This window comes from Anopheles coluzzii, chromosome 2 (assembly GCF_943734685.1).
Source record: "Anopheles coluzzii chromosome 2, AcolN3, whole genome shotgun sequence".
In the NCBI taxonomy this organism is placed as follows: Eukaryota; Metazoa; Arthropoda; class Insecta; order Diptera; family Culicidae; genus Anopheles; species Anopheles coluzzii.
In genome coordinates, this window is record NC_064670.1 from 98,645,237 (window position 1) to 98,664,301 (window position 19,065).

At 42.6% G+C, this 19,065-nt stretch overlaps 2 protein-coding genes across 3 annotated transcripts in view; one reads left to right on the top strand and one right to left on the bottom strand.

Annotated features, from left to right (window-relative positions):
* Positions 1–19,065, bottom strand: part of LOC120947541 (alpha-tubulin N-acetyltransferase) — a 600,156-nt gene that overhangs the window by 293,124 nt on the left and 287,967 nt on the right. The window lies entirely within an intron of this gene.
* Positions 1–19,065, top strand: part of LOC120947621 (BAI1-associated protein 3) — a 59,229-nt gene that overhangs the window by 12,350 nt on the left and 27,814 nt on the right. Inside the window, exons 2-5 of one of the 2 annotated variants that reach the window (XM_049607284.1) lie at positions 1,142–1,367; positions 10,654–10,891; positions 12,218–12,229; positions 17,238–17,406. In XM_049607284.1, coding sequence (XP_049463241.1) covers positions 1,142–1,367; positions 10,654–10,891; positions 12,218–12,229; positions 17,238–17,406 — 645 coding nt within the window. The remainder of the gene's footprint in view (positions 1–1,141; positions 1,368–10,653; positions 10,892–12,217; positions 12,230–17,237; positions 17,407–19,065) is intronic. The other variant, XM_049607285.1, reaches the window with a different exon arrangement.

Sequence of the window (19,065 nt, forward strand, 5' to 3'; positions counted from 1 at the left end):
CTGCCTTCGGCTCCAGGAGTTTCTGAACTCATTCTCTTTATGGTGCTCCTACAACCAGCTAAGTCTTTGCCCTGAAAAATGCTCTGTAATATCCTTCTGTCATAACCGCAACCCTATCCATTACGAATATTCGCTCTCCAATTCTGTGCTGTCTCGAACCTCCCTTATACGTGATCTTGGCGTCCTTTGGGATGATAAATTATCACTAAACGAACATTTAGAGTCGGTTGTCGCAAGTGCTTCTAGAACGCTGGGTCTTATATGTAGACTTACCAGAGATTTTCGTGATCCACTTTGCCTCAAGTCACTTTATTGTTCTTTAGTTAGATCAACATTGGAATACGCTTCAGTGGTCGTTGGTCCAGTCCGTTCTGGATGGATCTTAAGATTTGAAAAGGTCCAAAAGCGTTTCACTAGGTTCGCTTTTCGACGAATGGCTGGCCCCAATGCCGCTATGCCCAGCTACGAATCTCGCTGCAATTTACTTGGTCTGGAATCCCTGGAAGTAAGACGCTCCCAAGCGCGCGTCCTTTTCATCGGACGCATGCTCAATGGGCTTATTGATGCTCCCACTCTCCTTGAGAAGATTGGCTTGTACGCACCCTCCAGAAATTTAAGGGCACGTAGCGCACTAAACATGGTTTCTCGACAAACCACATTTGGTTCCAACGAGCCTCTTCTCCTGTGTGTTCGCACTTTTAATACTAGCACAGATCCTCCCCTCCCCCGTTTATAATCCTTTATAATCCTTTTCCCTGATACTCTTCCCTATCCTCTTTTTTCTCATCCTCTTTTTTCCGACTATCATATCTAATATTATTCACTCTTCTTTTCTTACGTTTGTATTTTATTCTAATATCTGTTTTTCATGTGCTCAAAAGTTCGCTTTAGTATTAGGAATTTAGATAGGTTAAGTTAGGAATTAGTTAGATTTAGGAATTGTGAAACCATCAGGCTGACAATTTGAATAAACTTGAAATGAAATGAAATGAAATGAAATCAATGGCAGACGGGGCAAACTAATAGTCTGTCGGCGATCGGGTTGAACCATCGATTTTATCAGATTTCACCCCGGCCCGCTTTCATCAATCCTATTCGCCCTCGCCATTTCACATTCTCTTCCTTACCCTTTTTTCTACAGGATACGGCAAGGTGGCAACACCTTCAACGCTTGCCGCACCGGGCACACCGCCAATACGACGCCAATCGTCGGGCCGCGGGCTGGATGCGCTCGTGCCGCCGCCCCGCCAGGGTTCGTTCCGTGGCCGCAGCTCACCGATCAATCCCAACCCACCGGACAAGCCGTCGTTTTCCGTGTGGAAGCGGCGCCCGTCCTGGCCCGAGGTGGAAATTAAGTCGTCGTCCGGGTAAGTTCCTCCACTGCAGTGTGTTACAGTGTGTGCGTGTTTTTGTTTTGTTTTTTTGTTTTCTCCATTTTTCCTGATCCAACCTTCCGTTTCGAGCCGGTTCCGGCTCGAGTTGGCACAGGCAAGGGCCCACCGAAGAGGGGTAGGGAGGAAGCGATTTGTTTAGCTCCAATCCTGAGCGGTGTTTTTGTTTCGTATTTATGTCATGAATATCCTTACAAATCCAATTTACTCTCTTTATCTCTCTCGCTCTTTCTCATTCTCCCTCGGCTCAGTGTTACAGTGTACGTATTTTTATCGTTTGATTTTTTCTCTCTCTCTCTTGCTCCACCTCCATTCCTTCCGGAGAGGTTTAAAAAGCCCGCGGAATCAAAACAACCCATCTTTCTCTCACTCTTACTCACTCTTTCGTGTTGGTAAAATATTTCAAACAGGAAACAACACCCCCAAAAAAAACCTACAACCCTGTTTAGTGGTACCCCGTGGCCATAAATCGATTTGTTCGATTTTCTAAGTAGATTTTGGAATACGCTAAGCGAGCTTAGCGGTAATTTATGGCGGTTACTTATAGGTTCGATTAGTTGCTTAAGATTTCCTGATTGCACTCCAACGCAAGCGGACATTAATTTTGTGCGGGCCTGGGTACGTTCCCTTTTTTTATATACCTAATTGGGCCTAAGTTATGGTCGGCACCCGAACCCCTTGTCGTGCATAATACGCCAGCATAAGCTTTCCCAGTTGACAGGGGGCAGCAAGCTGGCTCACGGGACTTTATTGTGGCTTTGTGGTGCTTGGTCGGGCCCCTCCTAGGTTTGGATTGGCAATATTGCGTTCAGCTGTTTCGTGAAAGTCATAACAAAGGAATGGTACGCTTTGATTAATGGCAATATTGAACGGGAGTAATATTTTATCGTTGATAAAGTGTAAAACGTTTAGCTACTAAAAAGCGGCAAAAAAACTTTCAATTTTGAAAATCTAAATCAATAAAGATGATGAATGCGAAGGACTTAGCCAGCATGAATTTTGTCACTGAGTGAGTAGTGCGCAGTTTAAGAAACACAAACAATTCGTACAGCAAGAATTGATTGTATTGTTCATCGTAAAACGTTATTAAATGCTCAATAATCTGAATAGCATTTCTTGAAGCTAAAACCATTGAGATTAAGAGGTATAAAGCACGTATGTATGTGTGAACGAATAAAGCATTGATGGACTGAACTTGATGTATTTGTGATTAAAATAAATCCCCAAAAAACTTTTGACAAAAACCAAGCCATACGCGTAATTCGCAAACCACGGCTTTGCATCAGGATGATGAAACATCTCACCGTAAATCTACCCTGTGGCCAATAGCACTTTCGTGGCTGGCGGTGTAAAATTCATTAAACTAATTTCTTTAATCTCCATCTTCGCCGGTTCGCGTCCGTTAATAGATACACCTTCGCCTACCGGCACACAGAGTGTGTGCTGATGGCTGCGTGCACCATTGCCGCGGGCAGTCCGGAAATATTCGGCTCACAAACAAAACGCTTTCCTGCCCGGCTGCAGCAATCAGCCCATTGAAAGTGAAACCCACAGTACGGTGGGTGGGTGCGAGGGGAAGGAGTCAGGTTTTGCAACGGTTTTCATAATTAGTTTTCACAAACCACAATAAAGGGACCAACAGCAGCAGAGGGTTGGCTGCTACAGCTGACTCACACCCGTGGGGCAAACACAAGCCGGCGACTGTCCTCCAACCTGGCGTCCCTTCAGTGTGTGTGTGCGTGTGTGAACAGCGCGAGGATAATGTAATAAAAACTGTACCCGGAAACTGTGGACTCAACGATGGATGTGGGTGTCAGGAGATAAATGAAGCTTTTGGTTTTGTAAACTACCACCGACATAAACTGTAACTTTCGGTGAGGGGAAACAAGACGAGCCTGGAACGAGGAACGTATGCTTAAAATTATGACAATATATCACAGTGGTTCTATTCATGGTACAAATTTAAGATTGAAGTTCAAGTTAAATCTTCAACAGCCTTTAATACATGGATAAGGCTTCTAATATATAGAAAATATAAAAACAGTCTTATTAACTAGTAGCGCCATCTGTTGTGAAAAGTGTATGAAGTACTTAACATGTGTCATTTATTTAATGAACGTGACTACTTCAAAACCTGACATGAAGCTCATCCGACGGGACGGTGTTTTTCAGCAAGAGGGTCACAAACATCATATAACCCAAAAACCCCTTTTTCAACCTACATCACTGTAAATGTTAAGCCTCTGCCTGTGTGTGTGTGGTAACAGCCTGGCCTGTCATCAACGCTCACCCACCAGAACAACCTCATATATCCCGTATGGTTAATGCTTGTACGTGTCCATGTTCCTCCCCAACACCAACACCCAGGGAGTCCTTTCAATCCCAACCAACCCGCAAACCCCGCTGTAAAGCAGGCTATTTTTTAACCATCAGCCAAAGACAAAGACGTCAGTGAAAGCAGCACACACAGACGAAGTACAACAAAAAAAAAACGAAGCACGTCCAATACCCAGCACAAACAATAAGGAAAACGCTTTCAGCTCGGCTTGGGATTGTTATTTTATAATTGTTTCACAATTACGGTCGAGCTTGTAAGCCACCCGGAGCTGAAGCTGATGGTGCCGGGAAGCGAGTCAGCAGTAATGATTGAGGCGGAAATGGTAGCGGTAAGGATGGGTAGTACTTACCGGTGTATTAGGTTGCCTTTCTCTCCCCCCCCCCCCCCCCGTCACCACCGGCGACGCTGAGTCCCCTTTTTGACCGTACCGTAAAACCCTATACCCCCGGCACAAGCTGCTCGCCCGAAGCAGCCCAACCGTAACAAAGAACTAACACAGGGATAATACCGAGAATAATAGCCCGATACACTTTCACAGTGTCCGTGACTTTGTGGCGGCGGCGGTGGGAACCTGGGGCATCGGGCAGGCCGTGTAAGTGCCGATCGAAGGGACAGCTTTTCATCAACCCCATGGTCGGTCGGTGCACTTGCTTCTCGGGAAGGGCGTTCCAGTTGCGTTCGAAATCCGTTCGTCGATTCATTTCGTTCCGTTTCGATCCATTTCGTTCCGGTCGATTGTTCGCATTGCTAAATGGGGTGTGCCTTGGATTACAAGGCGGGCAGTGCAACACGGTCGAGTAGGGTGCTGAATAGAAAAAAGTAAACGGGAAGGCGTGTGGAGGAGAGGGCATAGGCTTAGGTCTCGTCAATGCATCGTGGTCGTGTGGAACTAACTACAGCCCGTTGGGGCTATTTTTTGCTCCATTTTTTATGGCGATATAAAAAGTAATTCCCCTTTTCACCAACAGCTTAGTACCAAGCAACGCACAGTCATTGTTTTCATAATATAATTAAGTTTAGATCTTTGTTTTCCCGTCCGCTACCCTGAAACGTAGATTTATTTTATGGCCTTGCCTCACTGCCCCTGACAGTGCACATTCTATTTTCATTCACGGCAACAGAATGTCCGCATGTACATTGATTTTATCAACAAAAAAACTAGCATGAACGAACCACGTGCTTTCTTAGTACCGCCAAAAAAAACTCCACCTTTGCCCCGCTGCCCCCTAGAACGCAAGACACGTGGTTTAACCCGCCACGCTTTCAACAAACGGATGTTTAAACAGTCCTAAGCAAATGCACGCCCCTGCTGAGAGTGAATATTTTATTTATAGAGCCATTCGGCATGTGTTTACTTAAGTGGTTTGAATAATTTACGCTTTACGCTGGAAATAAAACAAACATCTTTACTGTAACGTTTAATTTTAGTCTGTACGCAAGAGTTTATGGCATACAAACCCTTTCTTACATGATAAAGAGCAACCAGTACCAGTTGTAACAACCGTTGGCAGCACCCGTACGGGCGCTCAGTGGCGGAAGTTAAGTTTATCGTTACCAAAGGCATCGGGCGCTTGTTTCCGACTCTCATCGCTCATGCCATTATCGGAAAGCTTTCCGCTTCAAGTTTGAAGAACCGATGACGTGTATGTGTACCCCATTCCCCATTGCTAATGCGCACGATGGTGAATGGACAAAACAAACACACGAACCCTTTTTTGGGGGATGGTAGTCAATAATGTCTTCCATTTCCTACACATTTCCGTTCCAATTTAACCCCCTGTGGTGGAGTTTGCGAAGGGAAACTCATTCAAGGGTGTGTGTTTGTTGCGGATATTATGAGTCATCGCTTAGTAGCAGCCCCATCGGTTGTCTGCTCCTGCTGTGGTTGATACCTCAACCAACGTTTACTTGCAGTAACGGTACAATGAGCAACTCTAACAGTGTTGCCTAACTTTTAATATAAATTCCACTAAACAACCGTTCCAATGCAAACAAAATGCTGTCGTTGTTGCAGCTCTTACCTACTTACTGCATGTTTCGTATGTGCAAGCACAACACCTAAATGTGCGCTAAAAGCCCGCCTCACCATAGCATCATAAATTAACTCACCCAAAACCCATAAACTCCTAATGCATTCTCCGGAATCACACCACGCGGCGAAAGTGCACTGTGCCCGTTTTTGGCCCGTTTTGTTGCCACAGTACACTCAGTACACCGCTCGTGGGATGACTCGCGCGGCACAAAATAAAAACAAGCATAACAAGCGCCTGGCAGTATGCAAACAGTAACAAAAAAAAAACAAACCGTACCAAACGAACCGCAACATATGCTGCTTTTGTGGACCTTTTAAGAAGGCAGGACATGACGTTTACTGCAAAACCATTCATCAAACATCGTATGTCTGCACGTCTCCCGCGTATGCTCTTTCCCATTCGCTACCCCGCCTTTGCATCGGTTTGCAGTCCATCGATCTTTGTTTCGTGTGTGTGTGAATGTATATGTGTGTGTGTGTGTGAATGGTTTGGTATGTTAAGCTCGCTTCGACGAGTCAGTGGCTTTGGCAGCGGGCCAAAACACTTCCGGCGAAAACCTGTTGCCAAGCCCGACCTCGACACCGAACCCGAGTGGGTAATCCGACCGACTTGCGACCTGTTGTGCTGTTATAGTCTCGCCCGCTCGCTGTGCCCCCGTCATGACCCCATTCCGGTGTGTCGCCCCCGTTTCCATCTACCCCACCGGTCGTGAGAGCTGCTGGTCATTAGGGTGAGCCACCGCCGGTCCGCGGGTATGGAAACATATTGCCCCGTTGGCACAGTCGGGCCAGGGTAATGAAAACGTTTATTTTCCCATTCGACTTTTCCTCCACCATTCCGGCTTTGTGTGTGTCGCTCTCTCTCTCTCTCTTTTTTGGCTTAGCTCTATGCCGTGCGGAGGCAGGAAACACCGCGCCAGTGCGTCATTTTCGTACACTCATCGACATTTCCAGCCATCAAGCGCACAGACGAACAATTAATTTTGCCGCCATCCATTATCTCGTTCGCGACATGCTGGCAACATTGTTTTCCATTCCTCCTGCACGGCGGGCCATTTCCCTCTTTTTCGTAAGGTCCTTCATTAGGGGCTGCAATTGCTCTCCGAGGTAAAGTTGAAGAACAATTGTACAAACATTGCAGATTGTTGGGATTTTGGGGGTTTTTTTTTGGGGGCTCTCTTATGTAAGCTGGTGGATGATACAGAGTACTAATAACAGGGTAGGCCTTGGGTTTTGTTGTTCACATGTTTTGACGTGTATTACATCCTGATGATAAGTCGAAGAATGAAGGTAAATGTGTCAACATCGACAGTAAACAAAACAGAATGTAATGGAATATAATAGAATGGTTAATAATACGCTAAGAACTGGTTTAAAACGGAATTTGTTATTATACCAACACCTACAAAATGCTTCGCTCTATTTGTATTGATTGCTATGTCCACGTCATGTAACTTCCACCAACACTTTCACAGTACATTTCAGGCAGGCAGGCTGTTCACGAAAGCTGTAAAATAAAACTAATCTATGACACCGTTTTTCTTTCTCTCTTTCTCTCTCTCTCTCTTTCTTTCTTCTAACCTAATGCTCTTAATTCTCTCCTCGTGAAACTTGTAATCCATTGTGCTGATTTCCCTCTGTCACGTTTTTTTGGCATGTTTTGTTCTGGCTCTCTATCCTGCCTTTATCATCAACACACAAACAAACACACATTGAACCGCCTGTACCATATGCTTATGCGGTTGGTTGACATCCATTTTTAATCGCTAACTTCCGCCATGTTCCTGTCTACACATCAAATTCCTTTTAAAAATCCCCTAAAATAAAAATGACCCACATCCGCATCCAACAAACACACTCACTCACATAATGAATGCGCACGGCTCCAGCTATCCGTCGCGGGCCCCTATGATAATGGTGCAACCGGTGGCGGAAGAATGTTTCTCCTCGCACGGTCCAAACGAGCAAGGAGTGACGGAAATAGTGTATCGCTTCGACAAAATGAACCCACCCTATAATAGTGTCGTGAGTGCGAATAACAATAGGTAACGATTTATGCAAACACTTTCTCCACTTGTACTGTCTGCTGCTACCACTTCTGCTACTATTGCTACTACTACTACTACTACCACTACTACTACTGCAACTGTTGCTAATACTACCACTTATCCACTACTGTTACTATTTCCTCTACCTCTACCGTTGTGCTGACTGTTTACTGCTGCGTGTGCTATCTCTTCCACATTCACAATCTTTCTCTCTTTCTCTTTCTCTCTCTCTCTCTCTCTTCTTCTCAGCCTCTCTGTTTATCTTACCGTGTTGCTACTTTCCCCATTTTCCAATCATGTTTCCTGTACGCAAGCACTTGATGTTCATCAGACACACAGCGGCACACGTACACTAACGTCACTCGTTGTTGAGCTTTCGGAGTTTTGTTTCACATGATGGCCGTTTGTTGGTGTATACTGTTCGTTTGGTTCGTGTTCATATTTGTCTGTATGTGTGTGTGTGTGTGTGTGAGTGTATTTGTGTGTGGAGGCGGTGGTCGGTATAGGATGGTGAATTTCGTTAACAGTTCATCTGTGATTTATCGTGAAACAATTTATTTCCATATTATTAATAAACTCGTTAATATTTTGTCAATGTATCATTCACTCTTCTCGATGTTATGGTCAATGTGTACGTCTGAAAAAGTTGATGTTCTTCAGAAGCAAATACATTTGTGTAATATTTGATGTATTTTTTTGTTTTTGTTATCTTTTTAATTTATTCCTGTTCCATGTTCTTAATCGCGTCAGTTGACTATTTTCATTCTATTTATTTGTCGATCAGTTAAAGATGTTTTTTGTACATATTTTTCTATTTGTTACTTCAGTTTGCTCTTGTGTCAGGTATTGCTACTTGTTACATTGTATTGATTCAATGTTATCTTTTTCTACTTTTATATGAGTATTTTGTTTCCTGTTATTTTTTATTTTGATTTCACCCTTAATGTTACATTCTAGTTCTATTTTCTACTTCTTTTTTCGTACTGTACTTCTTTCATTTATCGCTCTTCTTGTAAATAACAATCAATTTTTTATGCATTTCAAAATTTGAAGCATTCCTGCTAATGTTTTTCCGTTTAGCACTTTGTGGTTGTGGCTGCCCCTGTCACTTTTTATTTCTCCCACCTCGCAAACGAAACGTTCCATGACCACAGTCCTTCTTATTTGATAGGTCTTGAACGATGTTTTGCTTGATGGGACTTATTTTCATAGCAAAACTTTACTTCATAAAATTATATAGACGCACTGGGCCATGGCCATGGTAGATTTACAAAACGGTCGGTGAAACAAGTAAACCCGTCGCCGTTCTCTTTCCCACTGTCAAACCGTCGGAAGATTGCCGTCTATTCTAGTTGCCTTCATTGCAAGCACATTTCAGTGTCAGCATACAACAAAAAAAGAAAACAGCACGTCTAAACTACCAGTGCCATTTCACAGTGCCACCGCGGCAATGTTCACTGTTTATGCAAATCTGTATTTAAACCTCGTTTAAGTAGAATCGTACCAAAAATGGCACCACAAAACAGGATTAAAGAAAGCCCGTTTTATCACAGAGAGAGAGAGAGAGAGAGAGAGAGAGAGAGAGAGAGAAATAGAACGAAAGAAAGAATACACCAAAGCAATAATCGCTCATGAATAGCTAAAGCGCAGAAAATGGACCACGACTAAGACGTGGTCAGAATATTCTACCGTGGCATGGTGCTTCTTATCAAACGTCAGACCAAGTATTAATCCCCATCAGGAGATGGAAGTGGAGAGTCCGGAGAAGGGAAGTGGTTGGGAGCAGCTACATTTTTTTTTGTTCGCTTCTGTCTTTTGTCTAACTGTGTCCATCTTCAGACGTTGTTTTACGTTTGCATGTGCTCTCTTTTGCGGTGCTTGCCACTGCACTGATCTAATCAAGGGCAGGTTATGTAATGTTGTTGAGCAAAGACAGAACCACATTTAACCTAGATTTTAATCAAGAGATCAGAAGCGATAGTTGCGACGTGCTAAGGTTATGCTAGATAGTGCGGGACCAGGAGGGTTCATTTGTACAGGGGATGTTAGTTTAATTTTTAACTACGGTTTACCCTCACGGTGGGTAAAACTCAATTAGGAAATTTTACGTAAACGAAGGAATAAAAAGCATTATTTGGGGAGCTGTCTAGATCTTAATTTCGGTTATCTGTAAAATAAGGAAATTATATTCTTCAATCGTTTTGTATTACTTAGATGACACGTTTTTCAATGTTCATTCATTGGATAGTTGGATTCGTTCTGTGGTCAAGACCATCCATGTACACACCTTCACCAGTCCGTATGTTTACACACCAATCTCACCTCCCGTTCAATCACCACAGCCCTTTGCATGTAGCTACTGCTGTTCACTATACCTCACGCAACCTTACCTTAATATCCCTTCCATCGCCTATCCTCGACTAAATTCCCCGCACCCAGGCAAAAAGCTCCCCTTTCTTCCAAGAAATATTCCCGTACCAATTGTGAGCGGGGAAAACTGTGCGATTCCGAATCGATTGCCGATGGTACTGACGATAATGATATTGATGATGATGATGTGGCACCTTTGACTCGATGTGTTGACGCCTTTTTCTTTCGGTATATTCGTTGATGTGTATTGTGCGTGTACAATGGCAAACGGCTGTTTCTGTTTCTGTTTTATCTCCATCCCGTAATAATCGTTCCGCAACCCCACGTTCTATCTCAACCCCCATAGTCCCGCGCCAGCAACGGTTCGGCTGGCTATCAGAAAGTGTCAGTGTTCTAGCAGTTGCGTACTAATGTGCCCTTTTCTTCTTTTTTTTGCTCCCCATTTTCTTCTCTCTGCTTTCTGCGCTTACACAGTGTGCAGGAAAATGATGGTTCCTACTTCGAAAGCTTCACTGCCCTGTCGTGGAAGAGCGAAAACCGGCGCATGTCCGCGGTGCGGGCGGTGGAGACGCGGGCCGAAATACTGCCGGAGAATGACAACGACCGGCTGCTGGAGGACGACATCGAGCGGTCGGAGCAGAAGGAGCATCTCTACCTGGACGTGCTGTACGCGATTGCAAATACGGTCGGCGCACCGGCACCGGGTGGACAGGTAGGGTAGGGTTGTGTGTAGGCGGACAGTGGTTCAGGTGGTTTCCAGGAATTGCTGGAGTGACGGGCGTTTGACAGACACACCGACACACAGACACGTACACGTTATATTTTTAGAAAAATTGGTTCATGGGTGTGGTTTTATGCGAAACACTTGTGTCATTTTGGCTATTGCAGGCTTGACGAGTTTTGCACATCGGTGGCACGTTGTGAAGATGCCACTAGATGTGCTGAGTGTGCAACTTTTGTCTATAGCTAGATTCTCGAATTTTACTTTCCAACCATTTCTCCTAAACAGCACATACACTTTTATTGTACCGAAATTTCTTTACTCTTCACCTTGGAAGGCATTGTGTTCTGTACTGGTAGCTTTTCTAACTCTAAGCTCTCTGCAAAAGAGCGCGACATAAATGCACAGCCATTTAAGATTCCCTCAACGAGATTTTCGGACTCTCTAATGAGTATGGTAATGCAAAACAAGCCCTGGCTATCTGTTGTGACCCACATGTTCACAGCGAATCTGCATTCGGATGGTTTTACATATCCAACACACCAATGTAGCAAGTTGCCGTACGAACAATCCTACTCACCATCACGTTACACCCTTGTATGTGTCTGTGTTTTTGGTTGTTATGTCCCTTGTGCCTCCTTTTGTTCAACCCACAATTATCACATTTACTATGTCCATTTTGGTGTGTTTTGCATTAAAGGGTAAAAAATGCTAAAATTATTTATTGTATTATTTCTTTCTTTCTCTTTCTTTATTTGTTTTTATGTTGAATTGTTTTATTTGTCTTATCTCTTCTTTTTTATTTCATTTTTTTTTCATATTTTCTAAATTTAATAATGATTTACCTATTGTTTCACAGAACTTTTTGTCCTACACATTATTTCATCAATTAATATTACACTGTCGCTGTCTCTCTCTCTTATGTGTACTTCTCTTTCTCTTCAATCTCACACACTAACCTATCTACTATCTGCTCTACTAAACTCTTTCTCTTTCTCTCTATCTTTCGATGCCCTCCCTACCTATCTGCAAACACTCTTAACAACTCTACCGCTCTACCGTCAACTGCACGCACGTATGTTTATGCACCAACCGTCCTGAACGAAATGAAACTAAATAAAAACAATCGCTGTCGTTCGTTGGTTTGTATGGAAACTCTGCTTAAACGCCTCACAAAATGCGAACAATTTGGCTCCCTTCGAAAAACAAAACAAAATCGTCATTTTCCATCCAACAACGGTGCGAACTAAACTGTGCGAACTAAACGTCCTCACCAAACGGCACTGGAACACTTTAAATAAACACCATCACTTAAAGAAGCGTCTTAAAGTAAATATGATATCCTTCCATATCGTTTGGTTTGTGTGCAATGTGTTTTTTTCCGAGTATTTGTTTCGATTGGCATTGCTTTAAAGCTCGTGCAATTTACATATTTCTAGTTCGCAAATCAAATCATTTAACAAATTATGTATAATATTTGCTTGCAAAAAAGTACAATACGGTAAAAAAATCCTAAATTGTAGTAGATTTGTAGTGAATAGTATTTGAGCTGTAGTTATCGTTGATTCAATTCGTTTCAACACATTTCCATCATATTTACCACCCTGGAAAAAAAAATATTAATTTCACCCGTTTTCCATCAGTGACATGGTTTCACACTCCTTTGTCCTTCAATCTTTCGCCCATCCATCCATGCAAATCGATTAAATGCTATAGACAAAAAAAAACACACACAAACACCACCCCACACACACAAGACACGGGAAATGAGTTTTACAGCTTAGCATGAAAACCAATCCCTGCAGGTACAGTTGCAGGTTACAAAGGAAGCATAAAACGGACGTCTGCAGCGACAATGCGTGCTCTCTTCCTACACAGAACCCCCCGCATACGCAGAGGTGTTTTTTTTTACTCCTAGAAATAAAAACAAAATCAATCCACCAAAAGAAAACCTTTTCATTGGAACGACTATCACCGCTGTGCTGCATGGCGTCGTTCGGTGTGATGGAATCTCAGCTGGTCACTTTGGCTACGAGCAAAGGTCTACGCTATGGTGCACGTCATTTCGCTCAGTTCGTTCAATCCCCCATTCACTAGCTCGTAATTGAAAGGTGTGCATCGAAAGACAGCCCATCCATCGGGAGAAGCGATCGGGCTAGCTGTCAGCAGCATCAGTAGCAGCAGCTCCACCAACTGTGCCTTTACTTTTGGGCTGGTGGAAAAATGGATCCATAAAGGAGGTAGCTGTGATTGGAAAGAAGTGTATAAGAGTTGAAAAATGTTATCTTTTGTAGGGAGAAAATAGTATTTTCTTTATAGTGCCCAGATGACTGAAAGCTATTTCTAATGGAATGTTTTGTTTAAAGTGTGTCTTTTTATAAAAAAAGCCTTTCTCGTTATGCGCCACATTTCACACATCGATAGGAAATGAGCCGTTATTGTTTCATGCTCTCAGTAATAGTATGTTTCCGACCGGTTAAACGAAACGCAAAATAAGGATCAGGGAACGAGCGCTGAACGTTAAATCCAAAGAGCTTATTTTGAAATTCGATCACGGTTAGGATTTTTTCTTTGGTTTGTGGCATTAAACCCTCATTCCCCGTACACCCCGAAGAAAACACAAGCAACACATTCTGAGTCCGAAAATATCTGTTGCTATCCACACACACACACACACCTGCTCTCATCGCCCATTCAACCTCAAAGTCGCACAAAATCTTAATCATACAGACAAACAAATCCGGATGGAGAGTGTCGGCGCGCCCGTCGGGTCGGGCTTGGCTCCATTTTCTCGAGTAGATCACCATCACCACCAGAGCGTGTGTGGTGACCGGTGTAGGCGTTCGGGTGAATTTTCTTTGCAAAACCGCTACCGTTCTTTACCGTTCAACCAAGCGCTCCCAAGAAAAAAATACACACAAAAACAAAAGCAAACTCAACCAAATACCATAAAGCGCCGCTCGCCAAAAATCATCTCGAGCACGCAAAACGATGACGACGGCGTACGACGATGGTCCGGATCCGGGTCCGGGGAGATTGGCCAAACGACGGGCGGTGATCTGCCGGCACAGCGGAAGCAGTCGAGGAAGTAATGTTCATTCAACCCGCCGCTGGTGTTTAAGTAGCGTGGGATTTTCGATTTGCGTCACCAAGTGCGGAAAGACCGAAGCACACGGGCTTCTAGCCATTTGCCATGTGGTTTCGATTCCAGCGAAAAATGGTTTTAACCGCAAACTGACACTGGGCTCGCTGGCTGTGTGTGCGTGTGTGTGTACGCTAGACCGGGCTGTTAACCGTACCGGTGAATGGATGTGTAGGTACTGCTCTTGTCAACTTCAGTCCTACTGTGGCGTGCCGTGTTTTTGGGGGGTCTTTGTTTGTGAATGAATGCTGAGCGACTGTGAGAGAGAGATGGAGCAAGAGATAGAAAGAGCAAAAACAAAGTCGGGTGGAATGTTACGATGACGCAAACTACACCTACCAGTTGGCAGGTGGCTTTGTTCAGCGTTTTTAATGGTATTTACCAATGAGCCAACTATAAGGACGACATTTAAAAAAGAGACAAAATATTATGTTATTTTATCAAAAAGTAGGATTAGTAGGAATGTATCAATAGTGGTACAATTTGTAGTGGTACAGATTATTTTAATGGATTTAAAGTGTCAGAAAGGAACACTTATTAATATTTTAACACATAGCAATTGGAATATGTTTTATTTTCCCAATCACAACCATTTTTACCATGAAACAAATCAAATTTACGAAAAAATACATATTTTTGTGACTGCTTCGCTGTACCTATAATGTTGGTATGGTTTCTATAGCCGTCGTATTGTGTTCCTATAGTGGTGGTTAAACAAAGATACCTCAAACACGAATAAATAGCAAGGATTATACTGCCATAATCTCGATTACTTACATAATTTGATCGTAAAAAATGTATGAATTTGGTTGATGTATATATGTTGATGTATAGATGTTGATGTTGATGGAAAATATTGCCGAAGTAATTTATAACACCTGTCGTCAACTCACTCCCGGAAGAGATTGCTTGTTTTGAAGTCGATTTTTCACTCAGCCAGAAAAGCAAATCTTAGTCTTGGTTTGGTAAATTACTTACAGAAAACTCATTTCTGTTATTTATTTTAGTGAAAACAGTATTACGTGTCAAAAATATCCTCGAAAAAAATCTAAAATTACCTGTTTTTATTGATTTCATAGCTATAACCACTATAGGAACATGCCTGTTTTGTGTACCTTCAATGGCACTATGGTAATAAACACTTAAAAATACGTAAATATGGTCAAAAGGCAATGAATTTCAATAAAGCAATAAAATTTCAAAACAGCTATGTTAAAAAACTAATAATTGCGTTATTATGTGGTCATTTAGAACGTTAACAAAAATATGAGTTTCGTTATGAAATCCTAAGAATTTGGGAAAAATGTTGCCACATTTCACAAAATAATGGATTTTTCGGTCACTAAGAAACGGAATGGCCCCATTAAACTTTAAACCCCAGAGAACATTTCACACTAACATAAATAACTTAATTACTTTTAATTTATCGTATGGAAACGCATTTTAGTGCAATACCACCACTATTGGTACTACCACCACTATAGTCACGTTTACCCTATATTGATATTGTTTATAACGACAATAAGAGAAAAGCATTAAAATATATTTCAAGAATAATGTTGAGAAAATGATGCCACCTTTGAAAACATTGTAAAAATCATTAGATAAATCCAGTAACAAACAGATGTTAAACAAAGTATGATTCATATTTTTATTTAAATCTAACTTTAAGCCTCCAAAAACTGTACAAATAAGAACCATTTCAAACCTTTCGTTCTGAATTATACCTTCAAATTGTAATGAAATTTGAGTCACAAATTCCCAAACACAAAACATACGCTGCTGTCTACCTTCCACACTACACTGCAGTAAAACATTTCAGTAAAACAACACTACCGTACCAAGTTAGGCGCAGTCCTCTCTGCAATCAAAATAAAGCAAACACTTCACCAAGCTCGTACTCGCACGTGTAAACACGTACCCGCGTGTACGGCTGCGATATTAAATTTGAGCAACCGTTAAACCATCAATTCGTTGTTATTTCTTGTTTGTGTCGGGTTTGCTACCTGTACCCGGTCGCATTTTGTGCAATCCTCTTCTCCACTGCTCCGGTGGGAGGGAAAAACAGGATCAGCATCATTTCACCAACAAAAGAGCTTCATCTTCACCGACCTGCGTACCGTAACTTCCCCCGTAAGCGCTTTCTCTCTCTATACGTCCATATGCCACCACCACTACACCACAAGATGGCTCGAACTCGTATCGAACGAACGAACGAACGAACGGAATCCCTTATTCCGTTCGCCGTTTGCTAAAACCCATGCTGGAGCACAAACTTCCTCCACTGTTTGGTCGAGCAACTTTTTGGGAGATTTGCCTGCCTGGTTGTTTCCACCTTTCCAACCTTTCCTTACACAATGGAACGAAAAATCTGATGCCACCATGTGACACACCATGGTCCCATCGTCACGATCCGCAACGTTCCGAAATGCCCGCGGGGGGCTTGGCTGCGGGCTCAGTGGATTGGAAAAACGAAATGGAAAAGCTCGTTAGAAAATCAACATTATAGGGGAAGGAGAGAGAGAGAGACTGCATGGACGTGTGTGTTTGTGTGAGTGCGTTTGCGGGCGTTTCAGGAGTTCCGTCGATATTTGCATGCATGCATGGGCGAGGGAGGGAGGATTTTGGATATGATCGGCATTTTCTTACATTTTTGCTCACAACTTTTCGCAACTTTTGTGGCTTTTCGTAGGTTTTTTTTTCGCCTTCCCAAAGAACGGAAATTATTTAAAATTTCAGCGAAGCAATTTAAAGTAGCGCTCGCAGCACTAGCGATGCAGCAAGGAATACAGCTCCAAATCCAGCTTACCATACACGAACCTCACCGGCAAAATTCCTTCCAGCACAGTGCATTCAATCCTTCACTCTTGCTTGTATGTATCGCACACACACACACACACCGAGCTTAATCCCAACCAACAACAGTAGTGTTTCTGCTCACGTTTCTCTTAATGCCTTGTAGTTTAGATTCGCCATAGATTTACAGTGTGTTGCTTTTCTTTAAGCGCGCGGAAAAGCAGAGAATGGGGGGAAAAGCTACCCAGATGCATCACATACGGCACATAAAAATCACAACCGAACGCTCCGTTTCATTCATCTCCATTCTTTCTCTCTCACTCTTTCCTTCTTCCCCGTCGCTGCTGTTCATCGCGCCGGTCCGCGGTCGTTGCTTATCGCTGCCGGCGCCCGGCACAGTTTGCACACTACAAAGAGGAGATGTACCTTCAGGCGCAGCGCGTGTTCAACGTGTCGGCCGACCGGCACTACCGGCTGCTGCATGCCGCCACCGAGGAGAAGCCCAAAATCATCGTGCTCACCGTGATCGTGCAGGAAGCGGAAGGGCTCGAGGCAAAGGACGCCAACGGTGAGTTTCTGCTTTCTGCTCATTGACTTTCTCCGTTTTTATTTTTCGCTTTTACCATCGCTTTTCCACTTCATCAGTTTGTGGGTAGAAGTTTTGTTATGTTGCAGGGGACGGTTTTAGCTGACATGTTTTGCCACGTGTGGTTCGCGTGGAGGTTATTTGTTTCGTGAAAAACGTCTCAAAAGTTGCTATTATTTAACAAATACAAATATTTGATTTACAAACAATCCAACTATGTGCAATAGTTCTGGGTATTGCTTTATATTATTAGGAATCTTTCAAGTTTTGTAATGAAGTGAGTTGGGTTCAGGAACAATTCCAAGGCTGTTATGGGTGAGGGATCAGTTCCTAGAACGATTTAGGGTCAGGGGCATTATCAGTTGTATGTGTTCAGGATGAATTTCAATACTAATCTAGGACTTGGTTCAGGACAAGATCTTCATAATCTGTTCCAAGACCTGAATAGTTTCTGGATCAGTTTCTGGACCAGTTTTGGTTCATAAATAGTTGGTTATGGTTTAATGTTCAGTTTAACGACTGTTATGGATTCACGATCAGTTCCAGGATCAATATAGGCAAAGGATAAGTTCCATGACCGGTATGGGTTCAGGATCAGTTTGAAGATTGTCCCGGGACCTAAAAAGCTATGGCAGCAGTTTCATGCATGAGTTTGGGAACCTATTTCAGAAAAATTAAAGTATTAAAGGAATACGATACATGACAGTTTATGGATTTGGGCTCGGAAGTATTTTAAAAACTGGGTTAGGAATACGTTCGATTGCCGGTATGGGTTCAAGATGAGTTGTAAAATTGTCTCGGGACCTAAAAAACTATGAGGGGGTTTGGGTTTGGGAACCTATTTCAGGAAAAATAAAGGATTGGGATAAGTTTCAGGATATGCTATGGAATCGGGCTCGGAAGAAGCTTCAAGACTAGGTTCGGGATAAGTTCCGTGTCCGGTATAGATTTGGAACTTATCCAGGAGAGATTAGGAATTAGTTATAGGACCTGTACAGATTTGGGAGTAATTTAAAGTCTGGTAGGGGTCATATTAAGTATCAAGATCATATCAAGAATAGTTCACGTACTCGTAACAAGAACCATTTAAGCTCGAGGACATGTGAGGATCGAAATGTTGAATCATTCATCATCAAAAATGATCAGAGTTTTTGTCTTGGCCGCAGGAATACTATAAGTCATTAGAAAAAAAAAACAATGAACTGGAGAAGTGGTGATACAAACGGGAAGAAATAAATTATGGAGCAATATTTTCATTTTCCTACGATAATAAATAAAAACTCTGAAATATTTCATAATGAGATTATCTCACTCTAATTTTATATTAAGATGAAAAGAAAATGACAAAAAGCTCACGTTCTCCATGTGTTGATGTTTCAGAACAATTTGGGATTTTAAGCATTTTGTCTTGTAAAGTTAAATTGGCAATAAACAATAATAAAATGCTCTCAATATTTCACCGAATGTGCATGTCCACTTGAGCACACACACGCACACTTTAGTACCATCCAAACGCACAAGTTGCGAAACGAGTTTACCACCACCGGCAACGGGTAATGGTGTTATATAAACCATAACAAGCTGCACAGTAACACCCTCCTACTAAAACGATTAGAGGCTGGTGTGTACAATAAAGGCAGC